Below are 20216 nucleotides of genomic sequence, written 5' to 3'. Positions count from 1 at the left end.
GGCTACACTTGCGGGCAAATTTCTCCCACCCACCTGCTGTCCTTTGTTTGATGCTGTAGTAGCTGGAAACTTGCACATGTGTTTCTCATCTTTTAGCTGCCCAGATGAAAAGCATTAGCACCCTATTGTGGGTTTCTGAATTTTTAAAATAGAGCTACCTTGAGCGCAGAGATAGATGCTAAGGTTGTGCAACAGATTCAGCCAAGGGAAGCAGCTTGGGTGGCTCTAAAAGTGGATGAGACAAAATCATGGAGCAGAAGGTTCTCAGTGGCTGCCAGCCACAAGGTTTACGTTCTCCCTCTGCTGTTGGAGGCAGGGTGCCTCTGAATACAGGTCCTCCTGGTGGCCAGAAGAGAGGCAAATCAGGCTGGAGAATGAATGTGAATTTGGCCCTTGCAAACCAGGGAGTTTCTCTACACACAAAGCAGGTCTGGGAATGGGTGTGACATGCAGAGAGGGTCATGGGGCCTGGGGGGAAATGCATTTTTCTCCATCTCTGGTGAAGACAGAGAGCAAGAACTCCAAGAGTCTTGGAGGGAGATATCTCTCATTTTGGCCCTAGAGCTGGACTGTTGGGGTCTCTCCCAATTCTTACAATTCCATGATTCTGTGCATTGGCAGACTCTGCTAAGGAGGAGCTAAAAAACAGCTGGAGGTCGAACAAAAGGGGCTGGCTGCAAGCGCTAGTTCGTAACCACCCCTCTCATCTCCATAAACACCCCCGCCTTCCTCTTTTAGGCACACAGAGACAGGAGAAGCTGCTCAATTTTTCTCTTTCTAAAAATGCTCAATATCTCATCACTTCGTACAGCTTTCAGTCCCATCTTCTGAATGGATTTACGATGAACGACCCACGTCTGTGTATCTTAAAGAGGAATCCTCCACGCAGCCGGCAAAGAGGGGCTGCGAATGGCTCCAAAAGAAGCCTGGAGCTCTTTCTTCTGACTCTGTCTTTGCTTTCTTCTCTCACTGGTAAGTCCTCCAAGGCTTGATAAGGTGATATGCGGGTGTTTTTGCAGGAAAAGACGTTCGTGTAGAAGGGCTCTCTGTCTGCTGAAGCGGCCTCACAATGCCGCCATGGTTCTGTTCTGGGAATATCTAAAATAAGCTACAATACGAGCAGAGCGTAAACAACAGAGGAGATGAAGCCAGGAGACTCGCCGTGCTGTAAAGGATGGATGCAGAGGCCGCCGTCTATTAAATCGTTTGAAACGGTACGACTTCCTTCTCAAGCAAGTGCATTTTAGGGTTGGAATACAGTGAGATACCTCGGTTTTCTTCCTCTCAGAATGGAGGTGGAGGGATTGAATCTTCTTTGCAGGAAATTTCATTTCCGTTTTAGCCGGGGAAAGCTGGTCCCGCAAGCGATTCTTCAAAGACTCCGTCCTGGGTTAATTCTTGAAGGCAAATATCTGGCTGCTTTGTGTTCAAAAAGGCAGGTTGCAATGATGCTTCTGCAGTCTGACAAAGCACCTTTCAGAATTGAATAAGGATATCCAATGCACTCTGAGTGGGTCTCCTCTTGCACTTGAACGAAAAGCTGCAGTTAGTGCAGGAAGCTGCTGCATAATTATTGGTGTGAGTGAGACCCTGACCCCATTTAACACATCTCCTCAGAGATCTACATTGGCTGGCGGTCTGTTGCAGGGCTAAATTTAAGGCATGGTACAAATTTAAGACTGGTACAAATTTAAGGCATGGTACAAATTTAAGACTTGTACAAAAAGCCCTCACTCAACAGCTGACCAGTTTATTTGAAGGATCACCTTAACCCATATATGCTCTGGAATTGGCACTGCTTACAAGTGCCACATAATATTCATTTCACACCTGCATGAAATCAGTCTTTTATTGTAGCAGCCCCTGCACATTGGAACTCCTTGCCTCCTAAAGGCGCTCTTTGTGGCGCCTGCTTAAAACCTTTCTGTCCAGGCAATTCTAACCAGACATACAGAATTTGGCATGTGCTTTAATCGAGGGCAGGGGCTCCCAGGATTCAGAAACCTTTTTTATTGTTGTTGTCTTTTTATCCACAGAGACATACAAAGAGCATAACTTAAAAGCTTGAGTAAAGGTCAGTTCCTGAAATTATTAGGCAAGCAGAAATCACAAAAGATATTGTGCAATATTATGTTTTAATGTTAATAATGTGTTTTAATCATTGTGTAGGAATGAAATACAGAGAATCATAACAAGTCACCCTGGGACCTTAGAGTGAAGGGTGTACAGTAAATTACAATTAATTAATTAATCAATCAATTAAACTATAATGAGTTCCACAAAGTCACAGACCGAGATGGTGGCATTACATTGCTCACTCTTCTGTTCATATATATTGCAGAATTAAACTATTCTAATCCAAAACGTACCCTCTGTTTAGCCCTCCCAGGCAATTTCAATTTATTGATCACCCTTTCAATTGAAGCTGTCTCCTCAACCATTTAATATACCAGTATTCTGGTGTAGCTTCTTCTAAATCCTCCAAAAACAGATAGTTCTTCACTTTGCCTTCCTTTAAAAGTTGACTGATCAACACTTTACTTCTCATATTTTTATTGCTGTTTGAGAAACTGCATAACACAATCCATTTCTATATATTGATTATTTATATTCTCAGTTTCATGAAATACTACATTCCAGAAATCTTTTTAAAACTGCTATTAGCTTAAGTCTTTGTTTTAATTATATCTTGAAGTTTTAAAACACCTGTTTTTAAGTTTTGTCCTTTTTGGCAGGTTGTTTGTTTGTTTAATTCAGGCATGTCCAACAGGTAGATAGTGATCTATGGGTAGATAGTGCCCTCCTAAAAAATGGGGCTTTCCTCCTCTGTAAAATAGCTTACAACATTGCCTGCACCCAAAAAAACAGGGCTTTCCTCTTCCCTAAAAAAAGCTTAACAACTTAACCCCCAAAAGGGGGTAGATCACTGCCAGTTTTTAACTCTGTGAGTAGATCACAGTCTATTGGGAGTTGGCCAGCCCTGGTTTAATTTAAAATCAAGAGGTTTATACATTTTGTTATGTAAAAATAACAAATAAATCCACACATTAAAAGCAAAGCTTTAAATCAATGATTCTGACAGACTTTTCCATCCATTGTCCCTTTCTTTGACTTTGTTTCTCCCTTTTCCTCCCTTCTTTTCCACCTCCCTGAACTTTTTAAGGTACTGCAAGTTTCAGAGTGCAGAATCCTCACCAGGAGAGGGAGAGGCTGAATGGGATCCTGGGAGGCTCTGTGTTGCTCCCTGTAAGTATTCCCCCCGAGAAAACACTGAAAAAGATTGAGTGGGATTTCCAGGGGAGAAATGGTTCGGGAATTCAGCTGGCTGAATTGATGGAAGGAAAACTGCAGAGGCTCAATCCAAGGGACAGGTTTGGTTCAAGATTGGAGATGGCCAATGAGACCACCCTGAGGATCAAAGACTTGGAAATGGATGACAGTGGGAAATATTCCATTAAAGTGAGGTTTATTTCTGCACAGTATGAAGATTACACCTTCCACCTCTCTGTGTATGGTAAGTAGTTCTTTATTCACCTGTGTCTATTTATTGTGCAATAGAGCCTGGAAAAGGAGCCAGTCTTTTTCTCATTCAGCAGTGTTGTTGCTGGGCAGTCGCTGACACCCGTGGTGGGCACAGATAACAATAACAATAATAAGAATAATGAATTAAATAATTAATAATGATTAAATAAATAATAACAATAATATTATAATAATTTATTCCCAGCCACTTTGGGCGGCTCCAAACAGAATATTAAAAACACGCTAAAACATTAAAAGCTTACCCAAAACAGAGCTACCTTCACATGTCTTCTAAAAGTCAGATAGTTGTTCATTTCCTTGACATTTGATGGGGGGGCACGTTCCAAAGGGTGGGCGCCACTACCGAGAAGGCCCTCTGCCTGGTTCCCTGTAACTTCGCTTCTCGCAGTGAGGGAACCGCCAGAAGACCCTTGGAGCTGAACCTCAGTGTCTGGGCTAAATGATGGGGGTGGAGATGCTCCTTCAGGTTTACAAGGCTGAGGCCGTTTAGGGCTTTAAAGGTCAGCAGCAACACTTTGAATTGTGCTGGGAAACACATGAGCTTTTTATCTGTTTTTCCACAGAACCAGTCCCAGAACCAAAAATCCTCTCCCAAATTGTCTCCAACAGCCCAGATGGCTGTAACGTGACCCTGCAGTGTCAGGTGGCTGAAAAGGGGGAAATCAACATCTCCTGGGAAAGAGGGGACGCCTTGAGAGACTTCGGAGATGGTTCAAAGTCATACCACCTCTCTGGCAATGGCAAAGATCTCCACTTGTTCTGGAAGCTCAACTCCTCAGATCCCAACATCACCTGCCTGGTCACCAATCCAGCTGATCAGAAAAGCATCTCCTTCAACTTGCAGCACATCTGCCAAACTGAAGGTGAGCAACTCTCCATTTTATTTAGAAAACTGCAGAAACCACTTAATTAAAAAACCATTAAGTTAATCTTTAAAAGCGCCTAAAACACTGTGTAAGCTGAACAGTTATTTGCCCTCCTCCCCTTCCTCATTATGCATTAGCTGGGTAGTAGACTGGGGTGTAACACTTCCCTTCCGTGTTAATTTCAAAATGAGCCTTAACGAAATGGAAAGATTTTAAATTTTTCAAATGGAAATCTAGAGAGATTCATGAACCAGTGCAAACTTAGGAATCGATCCTCATAACTAGCTTGCAAAATTCTAACAGAGTTCTAACAAACAAATCAATAAAGCTACAATTGGATTCAAGAAGGTCACAAAGAACTGAGAAGGAGGTGGAAGCCGAGGTCAGTTGGGGACAATGGCACGATTCCTGCCGAAAGCCAAGAGGTGGAATTCAGGGCATTGTCTTATCCGTTTCTTCTCTCTCTCTCTTTATGCTAGTGGTTTACAAAGGAATCTAGAATATTCATTAAAACATACTTTTAAAAGCAGCCCTCAAAAGCAAGTTACATAAAATTTTCAGATAAAACTAAAACCAGTACAGTAGTGCCTTGAATCTCAAATGCCTTGGCTCCCGAACGATCGAAACCAGGAAGTGAATGTTCCTGTTTTTGAACGATTTTTGGAACCTGAACATCCAACGCGACTTCTGTGGCTTCTGATTGGCTACAGGAGCTTCAGAAGCCGCACTTTGGTTTCCGAAAGTTTTGGATGTCAAATGGACTTCCGGAACGGATTCTGTTCAACTTCCAAGGTACGACTGTAATTTTAAAACAATCATTGTTACTAAAATTGCATGTTAGAAAGTGCATTCTCTGGTGATTTAAAATTATCTGGCGACTTTAACAAGAACACCAGGACCTACCTACCTACCTTCCGCCCTGCCTTCCTTCCTTCCTTCCTTCCTTTTTACCTTACAACATTTTCCCATATTCCCCCCCACCCAAAAATATGGACAGGTGGTCCAGTATCTCTCCGTTTAAGCCTTGTGGACATTTTTTAACAGAGAAACTTGTGGGAAAAGAATCCCCTCTCCAGCTGCATTTTATCATCCGAAAATTGCAGCTTTCACAAGCTTCAAAAGCTATAACAGACACTTTAAACACAGGCCTCTTTGTCTGCACCGTAATTTATGTGGCTCTTCTCATCCAGATAACGGCATTATAGTTAAAAGCACATTTATAACAGTGGTTATCTGAAAGTCTCCCTGGATACGTATATATTAAACCCAGAGTTTGGTTTCCCCGGCTAAAAAGCAGTTAAAGTTTGTGCCAACTACTTTCTGATCCCAGTCTTCAGAGAGCTTTTACTATGGCTCGGCTTCAAACAATACCTACCGCATACTTGGCTGGCAGATTTGCCATAATTCTAGTAGAGGACCACCTGTGCCCTTGCCCCATGAGAACTAAAGAGGACCTTATACATTACCTTCTTAGCTGTCCTCTTTACTCGAGCTTTAGAGGTGGGATTCTGCAAATCATACCCAATTCAATAAATAACCCCGAAGATCGCATAAAATTTTTATTAGTTGATGCCAACCCACAGATTTCCCACGTGGTAGTGGTCTATGTGATTAAGGCCATGAAAGCTAGGGAAACATTTTTGGCTGCCAAGGAAAAGATCCCTTTAACGTCTCCATAATTCATTTTTGTTGTACCTTCTTTTTGTTTTGTGGGATGAGGTCACTGCTGGGGCTGCATGCAATGAATTTTAATATTGTTGTGTAGATATTTGTGTAAAGGCTTGGTCTTCACAATAAATTTTATTGTTGTTCTATTAAATCCAGAGATAGTGTAGCCCAACAAGCTAGCTGTGGGACAGATTTCCCTACAAAGTCCAAAACATTCAACTTCTTTTCCACTTCACAGACTCAGCTGTGTTTTTGTCTCCAAGTCTAAAATGCATTGGGACTAACCATTATTTGAGCTTGCTTTCTCAGAGCAGAAAGAAGGTCGTTCATTGGCAGCCATCAAGCCAACATCTGGCATGAGAAAACATTTGGGGATTACGACATATGGGTTTTCTTTCCATGGAAAACAGCAGCTTTGGCAATGAATTGAGTTCTCTAACAATGAAAGGATTTCACAGCCGTTCGAGCACTCTCAGCACATCTTATAAACCACATAATAGTAGTAGTAGTAGTAATAATAATCTCCAAGTACATATAATAATGAGAAAGCAGCAAGGACAGAAATAGGAACCAGGTGAAGTGATCAGGAATAGACGACCACTGGGTGAAACTATTTTACCCCGCAATATACTATTTATTCCTCTATATCTGTTTTAAAAACTGAAAGTTTTCACAGTAGTCCTGCTAATGTCTTAATGACCTGTTTGCAATTTGTTTGTGAACATTCAATAAAGCATTTTTGTTCCTTAATAATAATAAAAAGTTTGTTGTCTTGATTTCTACTTCTTCTGATAAGTTTCGCCATTTCTGCACATTCCATTATTTTCTGTAACCATTCTTTTCCCGTTGGAACTACTTCTTCTTTCCATTTTAGGCAAAGATCTTTCTTCCTTTCTTTAAAAAAATTTATTGCATTTGATAATAACACATAATAAAACCATAAACAAAATACAACACAATGCAGCACAAAATACACAAATACAAACATAAAAAGGAAAAATATATGTGGCTTTCTTGTGGCTGTAGTTGTCTACAGAAATAAGTTTCTATAGTGCTGAGATAGCTCTGATCCCATCAGATAAGTGGAGGCTTTCAAGAAGCTGTTTGAGCATAGCTCTGGCTGAGACCCTTGTCCCTGCAACCCACCAATAAGCCATGGGTTCTCCCTTCAGAACACGTATTGCCCAACATTTTGGTGGTCTTCCAATATCTTGCACCTTATTTAAAACAATAACAACGACAACAAAAACCTATTATTTATCCAATCTTTACAGGTGGCAAACCATTCGGACTGCATTGGAGTGGGAGCTGGAGTTTTCTCATCATTTTCTTTATAATTTTGCTCCTCTTGGCTGGATTTGGGATAAAGACCTGGAAGAAAAGAAGAAAGATGCCGCCCAACAGAGGTAGGAATCTTTTTGTAAGAGCAGAAGGAAAGTCTTGAGGGAACCAACCAAAGCATCAGCTAAAAAAGCCAATGCAATTCTGGGCAGCATCAATAGGAGTATAGCATCTAGATCAAGGGAGGTATTCTGTATTCTGTATTCTGCTCTGGTCAGACCTCACCTGGAGTACTGTGTCCAGTTCTGGGCACCACAGTTCAAGAAGGATACTGACAAGCTGGAACGTGTCCAGAGGAGGGCAACCAAAATGGTCAAAGGCCTGGAAATGATGCCTTATGAGGAACGGCTTACGGAGATGGGCATATTTTGGCCTGGAGAAGAGAAGGGGTTAAGGGGTCATATGATAGCCATGTTCAAATATATAAAACATAGCTGCCAAGTTATCCCTTTTTTAAGGGAAATTCCCTTATGCTGAATAGGCTTCCTCGTGAGAAAAGGGAAAACTTGGCAGCTATGATATAAAAGGATGTCATATAGAGGAGGGAGAAAGGTTGTTTTCTGCTGCTCCAGAGAAGCGGACACAGCACAATGGATTCAAACTACAAGAAGATACCACCTAAACATTAGGAAGAACTTCCTGACAGTAAGAGTTGTTCGGCAGTGGAATTTGCTGCCAAGGAGTGTGGTGGAGTTTCCTTCTTTGGAGGTCTTTAAGCAGAGGCTTGACAGGCATCTGTCAGGAAGGCTTTGATGGTGTTTCCTGCTTGGCAGGGGGTTGGACTGGATGGCCCTTGTGGTCTCTTCCAATTCTATGATTCTATGATCCATTGGGATGGCCATCCTGCCCCCCACAGTTTATCTCTGAAACTTGAGTACCTTTCAGTGGGGGTTTAGGGTTCCAATACATGGTTCTGTACCCTTAGAGGCAGTCGTAATAAATAAAAAAAATAAAAAAATTGTCCAGTACCACCTTAGAGACCAACCAAGTTTGTTCTGGGTATAAGCTTGCGTGTGCATGCACACCTTCGGGTATCATAATTTTGGGGTTGCAAACCCGGAAGTGTCGCGCGCATGCGCAGAAGCGGCACCTCATGTGGACTTTTTCGGGGTATGTAAGGACCCCCGGAACGAATTAAGTTCATATCCAGAGGGTCCACTGTACACTAAAATTGCTAAAAATGCTAAATATCTCATTACATATGCTAAAGCTATTTTTGGTCATCTGCATCCTATCCCTTGCTTTTTCCCTATGACTAATTGCAGTCGTTAACAGTCGTCAACAGGTTTACCATACCCATTGAGTCATCCACCCATCTCCTACTACCCTTCTGAGAAATACTCCACCCCACTAGGGTTGCCAGACTCAATAGAGGACAGGACTTCTGCTCTCTTTTGAGTCTGGAAACCTTAAAGAGGAACCAGCAGACCCTTTGTTTAATTTCCAAGCAAAGGGTCTGCTGGTTTCTCTTTAAGGTTTCCAGACTCAAAAGAGAGCAGGGCAATTAAAGGCACAGAAGTCCTGTCCTCTATTGAGTCTGGCAACCCTACACCCCACCCTTCCACTATATATCAGGGTCTGGTGACTTCTATTTCAGTGTACCTGAAGAAGTATGCATGCACACGAAAGCTTATACCAAGAACAAACTTGGTTGGTCTCTAAGGTGCTAATGGACAATTTTATTATTTTTATTATTATTTATTTATTTCGACTCCGTCAGACCAACACGGCTACTACCTGAACCTTTGAGGCAGGTGTGGGTGACCCCATGGAGTATAAATGTCTTACGTTCTCCACTGCAGCTACCTCCATGATGCCAACAGAGGAGGCACTTCCTGAGCCTCAGTACTCAGAGGTTGTAAAGAGGAGCCCCCCGGAAGGCAATGATGACCAGGTGAGAACTTCTTGCAGAATAGAATGGTGGTGGTGGTGATATGACCTTGTTCGTAAGACCCCCCTTTAACCCCCTACCATCTTCACTATTGGAAGCGAAATATTTACACTCCACTTCTATGTGTCTGCTCTGCGTTAAAACACTTGAGCATGTATTACTGTACTGTTCATATTATTGGGCGTTCACTCCTTATATATGGCACCCATTTTAATTAATGTTTTGGGCAGATCTGAGCTGGATCTAGACACATCAAAAAAAAACGTTTCAGGAAAATGTGTTGTAAACCTCGTAAGGAGAAATCACGTTGTCTAAAGATGGAGCTCTACAACGCCATCTGGTGTCACAGTTACAATTCATTTAAACCCCTTTTTTTAACCAATGTAGCTGAGTCCCTGGTGACTATACATATACATAGCTATATATCTCTATCAATATCAATATAGAGATATAGAGATATAAATGTCTACCTATTTTTAATTTTTAATTTTAATTAAATTGTTTGTTTCACACTTTAGAATATTCATTTAAACAACCTTAAAGTATCAATGACTTCCCTTCTTCTCTTTCCATGGTTCATTTTGAATATCATAAATCCCTGCATATTTTACATAAGCTAAACCATTCAGTATTCCATTCTTACATCCATCAAAACTTATTTACATTGTTGAATTTGTCTTCATGCTGCCCACGATTTTAAATGTACACAATTCCCCCCCCATATTCAACAAACATTTTCCGAACTTCTTTAAATTTATGTTCTTCTTGTTCTCTTATTCTATAAATTAGGTCCGCAAGCTGTGCATATTCCATCAGCTTAAGTTGCCATCCTTCTTTAGTTGGGACCTCGCTCGTTTTCCATTTTTGGGCTAAGGAAACATAGGCCACGGTGGTGGCATACATAAATAATCTTTTTTGACACCTGGGAATTTCCTAGTCCCTGGTAGGGTTGCCAGACTCAATAGAGGACAGGACTTCTGTGCCTTTAATTGTCCTGCTCTCTTTTGAGCCTGGAAACCTTAAAGAGAAACCAGCAGACCCTTTGCTTGGAAATTAAACAAAGGGTCTGCTGGTTCCTCTTTAAGGTTTCCAGACTCAAAAGAGAGCAGGACAATTAAAGGCACAGAAGTCCTGTCCTCTACTGAGTCTGGCAACTCTAGGGAGTCCCTGGTAACTTTTACACTTCTCCCTCATTTCGCCAGACTCCACTAGTGAAGTCACAATTGAGGTGGCAAAATTATGTACGTTTAAATCTCCTTGCCATCTTTGCTCGTGTTCAGCAAGCCATTCTGCACTCTCCCTCCCGCCAGCTGAGCCCTCTCCCACAAGCAGGCCATCAGCTCTCCTCCCTTGCGAAGATAGCAGCAGCAAATGCAAAGCAGGAAGAGATGGGAAATGTCATTTCTGCTGTGTGGGTGCTCGTTCTGGCGGCTGCTCCTCGTTCAAGAGGTCCAGAGATCTGAACCAGAGCCTTTTGCCTTACACCCCTGCCTCCCCACCCCATTCCAACCTGCTCTGTACACTGGTCATCAGGAGAGATGCTTGTTTTAATGCCCCTATGCTGAGGTTGCAGGTGGTAGTTGAGGATGAAGATGTCTCAGTACTGAAACCCTCGTCCTTCCCTGCCTCTCTGCACCTGCAGTCTGTCCTCATGAATGCAGGTTGCCAAACGAAAACAAGGCCCCCCCCCCAACTTGTTGAATCACAGGACAGGAATCGACTGGCTCTTTCAGTCTGTTGTTGTTCTACAGTTGCTTAGAATAAACATTTCTGTTTATAGTTGTTTTCTTTTCTCTCTTCCTTCGTTTGTAATTTGCGTGTTTGTTTCTGTTTTGGAAGTGAGGGCTGCCTTGAAAACAATGCGATTCAGAGGAAGCTTCCACAAATTTAAAATAAATAACCACAGCACTTACCCATCTCCCCAAACATTGTTCAGAGCTACTTTCTGGCTCGGAGGAAACTCACAGGAAGCCCAGTCTCTTGGAATAGAAGACTGCAAACCCTCACTCACAGGTGCTGAGAGCGTCCTATCAGCTTAGGTTAACTTTTCTTAAAATTGTTGTTGTTGTTGTTTAGTCGTTTAGTCGTGTCCGACTCTTCGTGACCCCATGGACCAGAGCAAGCCAGGCACTCCCGTCTTCCACTGCCTCCCGCAGTTTGGTCAGACTCATGTTCATAGCTTCGAGAACACTGTCCAACCATCTTGTCCTCTGTCGTCCCCTTCTCCTTGTGACCTCCATCTTTCCCAACATCAGGGTCTTCCAGGAAGTCTTGTCTTCTCTTCTATTAAAATATTGTTTGTTGTTTAGTCGTTTAGTCGTGTCCAACTCTTTGTGACCCCATGGGACCAGAGCACACCAGGCACTCCCGTCTTCCACTGCCTCCCGCAGTTTGGTCAAACTCATGTTCGTAGCTTCGAGAACACTGTCCAACTATCTCGTCCTCTGTCGTCCCCTTCTCCTTGTGCCCTCAATCTTTCCCAACATCAGGGTCTTTTCCAGGGAGTCTTTTCTTCTCTTCTATTAAAATATAGATGGAGTCAAACTTGGGGCCTACTGTTAATATCTTCTTCCCTATGCTTTTAAGTGAGTCTGTGCTAAAGGCAAGCATCAAAATATTAAGCAGGATTATATATCTAACCTTAACTTTGACCCCTTATAAAGCTACAGTTGGGGTGTATCTTGCAAGCTTGGCACGAGAATTAGCAATGGATAGATTAAATTCTGTTTCTTCCGATTTCTGATTTTGCCAATCTCAAGGTTATTTCAACACATTTCTGCATCCACTTGTGATTTTGTTTTGTTTTTTAAAGTCCCCATGAAAATTCACCACAATCTTAGTACGCATTTCTCCTAATAAATGCTTTTCCGGGTATGTATTCGTTGTATATACAGTGGTACTTCGACTTACGAACGACTCGACAACCGAATTTTTCGACTTACGAATGGGGCAAATGGGCGAACGCTTACAAATTTCTCGACGTCCGAACGGAAACCGCGGCGGTTTTAGATAGGGTTTTTTCGGCTTGCGAATTTTTTCGTTTCCAATGCATTCCTATGGGAAATCGCGTTTCCAGTGGCGCTTTTTGACTTACGAATTTTTCTACCTACAAAGGTGCCTTCGGAACGGATTAAATTCGTAAGTCGAGGCACCACTGTAATATTAAATCCTGTTAAGCAGCCTAGAACTTTTCAGGTCCCTCCAAGCCTTAGGCAACACATAATTTATAAGCTATTTTTTCAGCTAATGCTAAACTGCACATCTATTTGTACAAAAGTGAAAGTTTCAAATACTGCAAGGCTTCCCATTTAGGGGCCTTTGAGGTTGTAGCAGAGGTTTGGCACTTCTGAAAAGAAACAGGGGAAATATATTCGCTGTTGTGAAAATAAAGTAACGAGGAAGTAACGAGATAACAGCTGGTTCTTTCTAAGTCGGTAATCACCTTATTGAGCGTGGCTTAGAAACACACTTTGCTTATTTATGCTGCAAACCGGTGGACAGATGGAAAACATTCAACTTCCTCCAGGCAATTATGTTTGCGTAGGAAAATGATATTTGCACAATGCCTTAAGAGCACCTGAATATATCCGGAAATGACCCCTTAGCAGCTGCTGGATATAAATCCATTGTTAGGCATACACAGAGCAGCACTCACTGGGTTGCATCACACCTTTTAGTTTCAGTGGATCTACTTTGAGTAGAACCAACATTGGATACGACCCATTTTTTATGTACTATATAAACACTAGGATGGGAAAACATGTAATAATAGCTTAGGGGGTAGGTTGCTGGCAGGGTGAGTCTTGAAGGCTTGGTGTTGCATACACCCCAGTCTCCAAACGGGTGGGGGGATTTCAGGGGTTCAGTTTCCTTGCGAATGAAGGTGAATGGAGACTGTGGAGTCTTTGGGATATATGATTTTATTTTCAAATATATGCAACCTTGAGGGTAGCATGGGAGAGGTAGTACTTCTGGTGGGGACATGTCATGCTCTTTCCGGGGTACTTTGTCCTGCACTCAGCTCTCGCCTGTGGCTCCCAGAAGCTGTCAGAATGCGACAGCGGCCACAATCCTGGGAAATGGCTTTGACTGGCCAGCTAAACCAAGCGAGAGGAGCCGATGGATCTCAAACCCTCGGTGAGTCAGGGACTTCCTCTGCATGTGAAAACAGGTTCTGGCAGACTGAGTGGACAAGACCAAGAGTGGCTTTGTGTTTCATAAGAAGCAGCCACTACGCCCCACAGTTTACACTGAGCACTGGTCCTAGGGAAGGACCGCTTGATGCAGGGATGGGGAATGTCTATAACCCTGCAGAAGTTGCTAGTTTCCATGGCTCCTCATTATCCTGATATCAGGGACTGAACTGAGGAGGAATGGTGGAGAGCGCCTCCCCCTCCTCCTGAACCTTCCCGAGAAGAGGAGGACAGTATAGATTTACAATGGTGGTTTGCAGAGGGTCACAGCTCAGAGACAGAAGAGGTTAAAAGCTGAGAAGAAATGGGAGAAGCAGAACAGGAACAGCTGGCTGACATGTTATCACTAGAGAGCATTCCAGGCCCCCCTTCTCCCAGAACACGGCGAGCAATGAAAGTAGGAGAGCAGAGAGCCCGGAGGCAATTGTCTAGGCCAGTGATGGCCAAACCTGGCCCTCCAGCTGTTTTGGGACTACAACTCCCATCATCCCTAGCTAACAGGACCATTAGTCAGGGATGATGGGAATTGTAGTCCCAAAACAGCTGGAGGGCCAAGTTTGGCCATCACAGGTCTAGGCAGCGAAGCATGAATGGGGAACATCTGTGGACCATGTCCAGATGCTGCTGGGAGCTGTCCAACAACATCTGGAAGGTCACCAGTTCCCCATCCCTCCTTTATTCCTAAAACCTCTGGTCCCCTGGTGTTGCTGGACTGCAGCTCCTGTCACCCGAGACAGTGCGGCTAGTGGTCTGGGAGGATGAGAGGTCTCATTCAACAACTTCTAGAGGGCCACAGGTTGCCCAAACCCAATTCAACACTTTCCCCTGTTCGGTTCCTCAATATAAACCCCTTGCTCCCTCTCTGGAAGCTGCTATCAGCAAGCCAGTTTTCTTCCTGTCCATCATCGCACACCCTCTGTTCATCCTTGCTTTTGTAGACCTCTTTCCTTTTTGCACTCCACCTTGCCTAGAATACTCTGCCTGTCCTTTCTTGATTTAGAGCAGTGATGGCCAAACTCGGCCCTCTAGCTGTTTTGGGACTACAATTCCCATCATCCCTGACCACTGGTCCTGTTAGCTAGGGCTGATGGGAGTTGTAGTCCCGAAACAGCTGGAAGGCCAAGTTTGGCCATCACTGGTTTGGAGCATCTTAGACGACTGCAGACGTATCTTCAGGGGGCATGCCACATCTAAATGGCAGAGCCCACACGTTGCCTGAAAGAAGGTCCCAGGTCCACTTCTCAAAATCTCATGCAAGGACTGGGAAAGATGAGCAGCGTTTGCAAGATCCAAAGTCTTGCATAGCCGCCATGCCTCCATTCTCAGTGGCTCCCAAAGGCTACTATAAATGATATAAGAAGAGAATCACACATGTGAATCTTGGCCATTCAATGTGCATCATCCAAGTGGTTTTAGCACAGGGCCTGTAAAGGATATTATTTTGTTTCCCTCTTTCAGGAACATGCTCATCTGCACGATACCACAGTATATGCAATGCTGCAGCTTCCCGCACGTCATTCTGAACAGGTCACGTGAGCAAGGTGAGGCTGCAATTTGGAACAGAGGAAATTCATGCTAACAGACCCTCCAAGTGTCCCTATTTTCCAGAGACGTCCATGATTTAGAGAAGCAGTCCTGGTTTCTGATTTGATCCTGGAATGTCCCACTTTCCCTTAGGACAGGCATGTCCAACAGTAGTAGATTACCGGCTCCCCCAAAGAAGCTCAACCCAGGGCTTTCCTCCTCCCTAAAAAAAGCTCAACAACTTTGACCTGCACCCCAAAAAACACCACTTTCCTTCCTAAAAAAACACATCTTAGCCCTGCACCCCAGAAATGGGGGTAGATCACTGCCAGTTTTTAACTCTCTGCGTAGATTGCAGTCTATTGGGAGACTTAGGACATTTCACTGGAGAAATGTTGGATGGTATGGAGTTATCCTACTCCAAGCCGTCTGAAAGCAATCCTGTACAGTCGTACCTTGGATCCCGAACGCCTTGGGTACTCGGATGTTTTGGCTCCCGAACGCCTTAAACCCCAGAAGTGAGTGTTCCAGTTTGCGAACATTGGCTTCCTGCAGCCAATCAGAAGCCGTGCTTTGGTTTCCAAACGTTTTGGAAGTCGAATGGACTTCCGGAATGGATTCCATTCAATTTCCAAGATACAGCTGTCTAGGGAAGGTTTTTTAATGTTTAATGTTTTATTATGTTTTTATATACAGTATGTTGGAGCCACCCAGAGCGGCTGGGGCAACCCAGATATAAATAGTAAAATTATCATTATGGAATGGAACGTCCCTATTTTCATCAGAGAAATGTTGGAGGGTACATGCTAAGTTGCTCTTATTGAGCCCCAACAGGAGAAAAGTGGCAAGCTTTAAACACCTCTTAAAGACGCTTCTATTTAAGCAGGCATTCTGGGGCTCATAAGATTCATCGCATTGTTGTGTTTTGGTATTCATTGATATTTACTGAATGTTTTTATCAATGGCTTCTCTGTTTTTAGCTATGTATTTCTGGTTTCAAATTCTGTATACACATTTTTATTTTTCGATTTTTCCTCCTTCGTAAACTGCTTATTAAATTTGCATTTTAAGGAAATTATTGGTGGTGATGGTGAAAACTTGCTGATGAGGGAGCAAGAAAACATGTTAAAATGGGCATTACTCCCTTGATGTTTGCTTTACTGAGGGGCTAACAGAGCAATCAAAAATGAATTGCTATATTTCTTATTTGTTTGCTAACTCTGCTCTCCATTACATGATGGAACAACTGTGGACACGAGATATTAAAGCTTAATGGTTCTAGCCTAGGAAACAGAAAACTGAGGTCATTCTGAAAGATTGTACATTTCTTTCTGTTTTCCTTTTCCCTGCAGGTCTGATAAAATGGGGAATTCCAAATTTTCAAGGCATTTTTCCATTACCACGGAGGCCTGGGCTGTTGGAAATATCAGGAATCGCTGCTGTATTTACTCCACTCCTTGCCAAGTACATTTTTGCAATTGGTTAAAGAGCTTGCTTGCTTGCTTTTCCCACCGTCTGTAAAATCCAGCCCTTTCTCCATCCCGAATCAGAGCATCTTACTCTGTTTTAAATTTGGTCCATTTGCCGTCTTGAATCAAATACGTATTTGCAGACATTCCAAATTACCTGTTTATTTATTTATTTTAAACAGCTCACTAGGTGTGCTGGGCCAAGAGGAAGTCTGTGCAAAGGCAATTTCTGGTCCCCCCGCAAGAAAAAGGGAACCATTAATGAATTGTCAGAAAGGCAGACATATAGGCACCATATGGAGCTTATAAACCACTTAAGTGTTCCATTTTTATATTATGTACAATCATTATGTTAGTACTGCAGATTTCTAGGGAAGATGCAGGCATGAATTATATCTGTCTAATTCCGATTCCCTTTTGTTTGAGAACAGGGCAAAGCTTCTTTTTTAAAGTAACTTCCCTTTTCTGTTTCTCTTTTTTTATTTTATTGACAATACATCATCAGACCTTCTATCATAGCATATGATTTATCATTAGAAATGTACTTCGCTAAGAACGAAAGAGAATTGTTCCTACTTCCTCTGCCAGAGAGGGTCAATCTGGGGGGAACAGTTTCTGCAACAGAAGTTCAATTCACAGAGGCATTTTCCTGGGGACGATGACAACAAAAACCAAGCGGATTTGCCCATGGTGATAGAGCCTCATAAATAGTCCCACACATAGCAAAAACCACCATTCTCATGGTATTTTTGCAGATCAAGGCATCACAAGGCGTGTCTGAGGTCCAGAAGTGCTGACAGCTTGGGGGCCTCTGAAGTTCCAGGGAAACTTTTACTCAGAAAAAGCCCTCAGTCACCTGGCAGTGATAAGATCAGCCTCAAAGCCACCAAATTTCTAAGAACTTCTGAAAGAGCTCTGAGAATCAGGAAGAAAAATGGAAACCTCTTTGATTGGAAGAGGAGAAAACTTTTGAGAAGAGCCTTGCTAATGGCTGCTTTACCTTCCGATTCTCTGTTTTTGAAGAGGAAAAAAAGATTTCTCTTCTTTCAAACAGCTATCGACTTAAGCCTTGTCATGAGGACTGTGGACCATGGGTTTGCTTTTCCATGCTACTGTTTTTCCTCCTTTTCTCCATTTTTAATACACAGACATCATAATGAGTGGCTTCTGTTGCAACCACACCAAAGAGGGAGACACAGCTGGGCTAAGGGGAACCAAAGTTCACAGAAAAGACAGACAGACAGACAGACAGATACAGTCATACCTTGGTTGTCAAACGCCCTGGAACCCGGACGTTTTGGATCCCGAACGCTGCAACCCTGGAAGTTATTGGAACCTGAACGTCTGACGATGCTTCCGATTGGCTGCAGGAACTTCCTGCAGCCAATCAGAAGCCCCAATTTGGCTTTCAAACATTTTGGAAGTCGAACGGACTTCCGGAACAGATTCCGTTCAACTGTAGATAGATGGATGGATAGATATAGGGGAAATGGCTGGTTTAGGGGCCTTGGTGTGTTCATTGGCACAGTATTCTAGACAAAAGTTGGGAGTTGGAGGCCTCTGAAATGGACTTGTTGGAAACGAAGGCGGGACTACTTCTGCAACATATTGTTCCAATTCTCACTTTTGTTTATTATTTGCTGTTGTCTTGGGAGTTACATGAGTGTATTTTGTACTATAGTTTGTGTTCCCATTTTTGAAAGGGAGTGTGATATATGTATTTATTCTTGCAAAGCTGCCTTAATGCCATTGGTCCACCTCTGTAAGTAGCTGTAGGTGGGGTGTGGGGGTGTGGCAAGGATTAGCCCCTTCAAATGAACAGGGACCAATTTAGGTTTGATGAAGCGCTAAGCCCTTTATAATGGGGCCCTTTATATGTCCAGCTGTCCTTTGGCAACCACAAATTGTCGCTGTTCTTTGTGTTGAATATATCCTGCATGGTAATTTATGGACCTAATAGGTATCCAAAGCCATTTGCACGTAACAAAATATGTATTTTGTCAAAGTAATTGTTGGACTGAAATGCAATTATGAAGAAGTATATTAATAGTGAAATAATTATTAAGCTCTAACTTAAAATGATGTAGGTTTTATTTTATTAGTTTTTTATCTTATATTTTGGAAATGTACATCCAGGGTTTTTTCCCTTTGAATTTTTTTTGGGAGGCCCAAGAGCCCTAAGCTATAACTTGTTTAGCTTATACGTAAATATGGCACTGCAAAGGAAGCAAACATGCATGTGAGCAACGGGTTCACCATAGTCACCCACCCTCTGGCCCTACCTACATCCTCAATCAAGGTTGTGCTATTGTGTTAATGTTGGAGGCGAGTCCAAGAGGAAGTCTTCAGTCCAGCCCGGATACGGAGGCTGCCAAAGAAGGGAGGAGAGAGAAGCTTTTGGCTTCTGAGTCAAAATTACTGCCTTTTGCTGTGGGTCTCTCTAACTGCATCAAAGGGGCAGGCAGTGTGTTGCCCTGCCCTCCAGATGTTAGGCTCCCCATCCCATTATCCCTGGTGGTTGGTCAAACTGGCTCCTGAGTCTAATGGGAGGAGTTGCTCCTATTGTTATCTGTCGTGATCCTCTCTCACCCTTCCTCCCAAAGGAGCCCAGGATGGTAGACAACAACATAGCAAAATAATACATTTTTTTATTTAAAATGAAAAGCATATTTAAAGCATTGGAATCATTCAGTAACATCTGGAGAGAACCACATGGACACCCCAAGCCATGCAAAATACAACCTACCTGAAACATGAACCAAGTCTTTTGCTCTTTTTATTTATGTTTAAATGTAATGCTGTTGTACTTTGTATTGGTTAATAAACTCATTTGTTTAATTATCTGGTGCCTTCTGATCTGGAGGTGGGGGCTCTGCCAAGCTGCATCTCATTCCAGGCCTGTGTGGTCCCCAGTTTACTGAAAGAGTAGACTTCATCCTGGAGGCGACTTGGGTGGGCAGAGATTACACGCTAGCAGAGTTGTCATAGCAGCCTTACTAAAATAGCCTCCTTCCCCTTTGATGCACAACAGCTGTACATTTTTCCTCCAACGTTGGAGGCAGCTATCCGGTCATTAGGATATTTTATGGCATATGCCAGCTAAAGCAATCAGACTACCATCTAATAAAGTGATTGCCCTGCGGCTCTCACCGGAAGGACTCAAGGGGGAATCAAAGTTCAGTTCAGTTGGCCTTTGGCCAACAGGATCCTCCAGATAATAGCCAATAAAAGTGACCCGCCTAGCCCAGCATCCTATTCTCACAGTGGCCAACCAGGATCTGGGCACAAGAGCAGCTCTTCCCCTCCTGTGTTGTCCAGCAACTGGTATTCAGAAGCAACACTGCCTCTGGCTGTGGAGACAGAGCTTAGCCATCCTGGCTGGTAGCCATAGCCTTCTCCTGCATGAAAATACTGCCTCTCTGTGTGTTTCTTGCACAGTGGTGGCAGCCACACAACCATTTTGGACAGCAAAGAAAATGCCACGCTGCTGTTTGATTCTCCTTACGCAAATTGATACACGCCAAACCCATCTCTGAATTTTAAGGAGCTTAATTTGGCTGAATTCCTGCTGGCTCCCACCTTGACGGGAACCTTTTCGATCTCCTGTGTTACTGCTGGAGGGATTCTCTTCTTCTAAGAAATGCATAGTTGCTGCTTACACACAGTGTGTTTTATGGGGGAACGGCCACACTTTGCTGGGACACATTTTCATGTTATGAGA

At 43.1% G+C, this 20216-nt stretch overlaps 1 protein-coding gene and 1 long non-coding RNA gene across 4 annotated transcripts; one reads left to right on the top strand and one right to left on the bottom strand.

Annotated features, from left to right (window-relative positions):
• The first annotated feature begins 740 nt into the window (after positions 1–740).
• LOC118079423 (SLAM family member 5) lies at positions 741–19336 on the top strand. 3 transcript variants are annotated; one of them, XM_088659700.1, is made up of 7 exons: positions 741–972; positions 3164–3514; positions 4107–4406; positions 7352–7483; positions 9221–9312; positions 14961–15043; positions 16379–19336. In XM_088659700.1, the coding sequence occupies exons 1-6, from the start codon at positions 843–845 to the stop codon at positions 15036–15038; spliced, it is 1083 nt and encodes a 360-aa protein (XP_088515826.1). In that variant the 5' UTR covers positions 741–842; the 3' UTR covers positions 15039–15043; positions 16379–19336. The 3 variants fall into 3 exon arrangements, with proteins under 3 accessions (XP_088515826.1, XP_088515827.1, XP_060125710.1); XM_088659701.1 differs by lacking the exon at positions 16379–19336 and adding an exon at positions 15723–16101; XM_060269727.2 differs by lacking the exon at positions 14961–15043.
• Positions 3703–7352, bottom strand: LOC148683197 (uncharacterized). Its single transcript, XR_015947489.1, has 2 exons — positions 4742–7352; positions 3703–4435 (listed from the first exon to the last, which is right to left on the bottom strand). It is a non-coding gene; the product is annotated as an uncharacterized LOC148683197 (long non-coding RNA).
• Positions 19337–20216: the final 880 nt, after the last annotated feature.

This window comes from Zootoca vivipara, chromosome 16, assembly GCF_965207765.1.
Source record: "Zootoca vivipara chromosome 16, rZooViv2.hap1.1, whole genome shotgun sequence".
NCBI lineage: Eukaryota > Metazoa > Chordata > Lepidosauria > Squamata > Lacertidae > Zootoca > Zootoca vivipara.
Note: the sequence above shows the minus strand (reverse complement) of the source record. Positions and strands in the feature narration are given on the sequence as shown.

Excerpts from the sequence above, each read along its gene's own strand:
- LOC118079423 (XM_088659700.1), top strand. The coding sequence starts at position 843 with ATGAACGACCCACGTCTGTGTATCTTAAAGAGGAATCCTCCACGCAGC. Across the intron at positions 3,515-4,106 it reads CTTCCACCTCTCTGTGTATG|AACCAGTCCCAGAACCAAAA; the intron begins GTAAGTAGTTCT and ends GTTTTTCCACAG. Across the intron at positions 4,407-7,351 it reads GCACATCTGCCAAACTGAAG|GTGGCAAACCATTCGGACTG; the intron begins GTGAGCAACTCT and ends CAATCTTTACAG.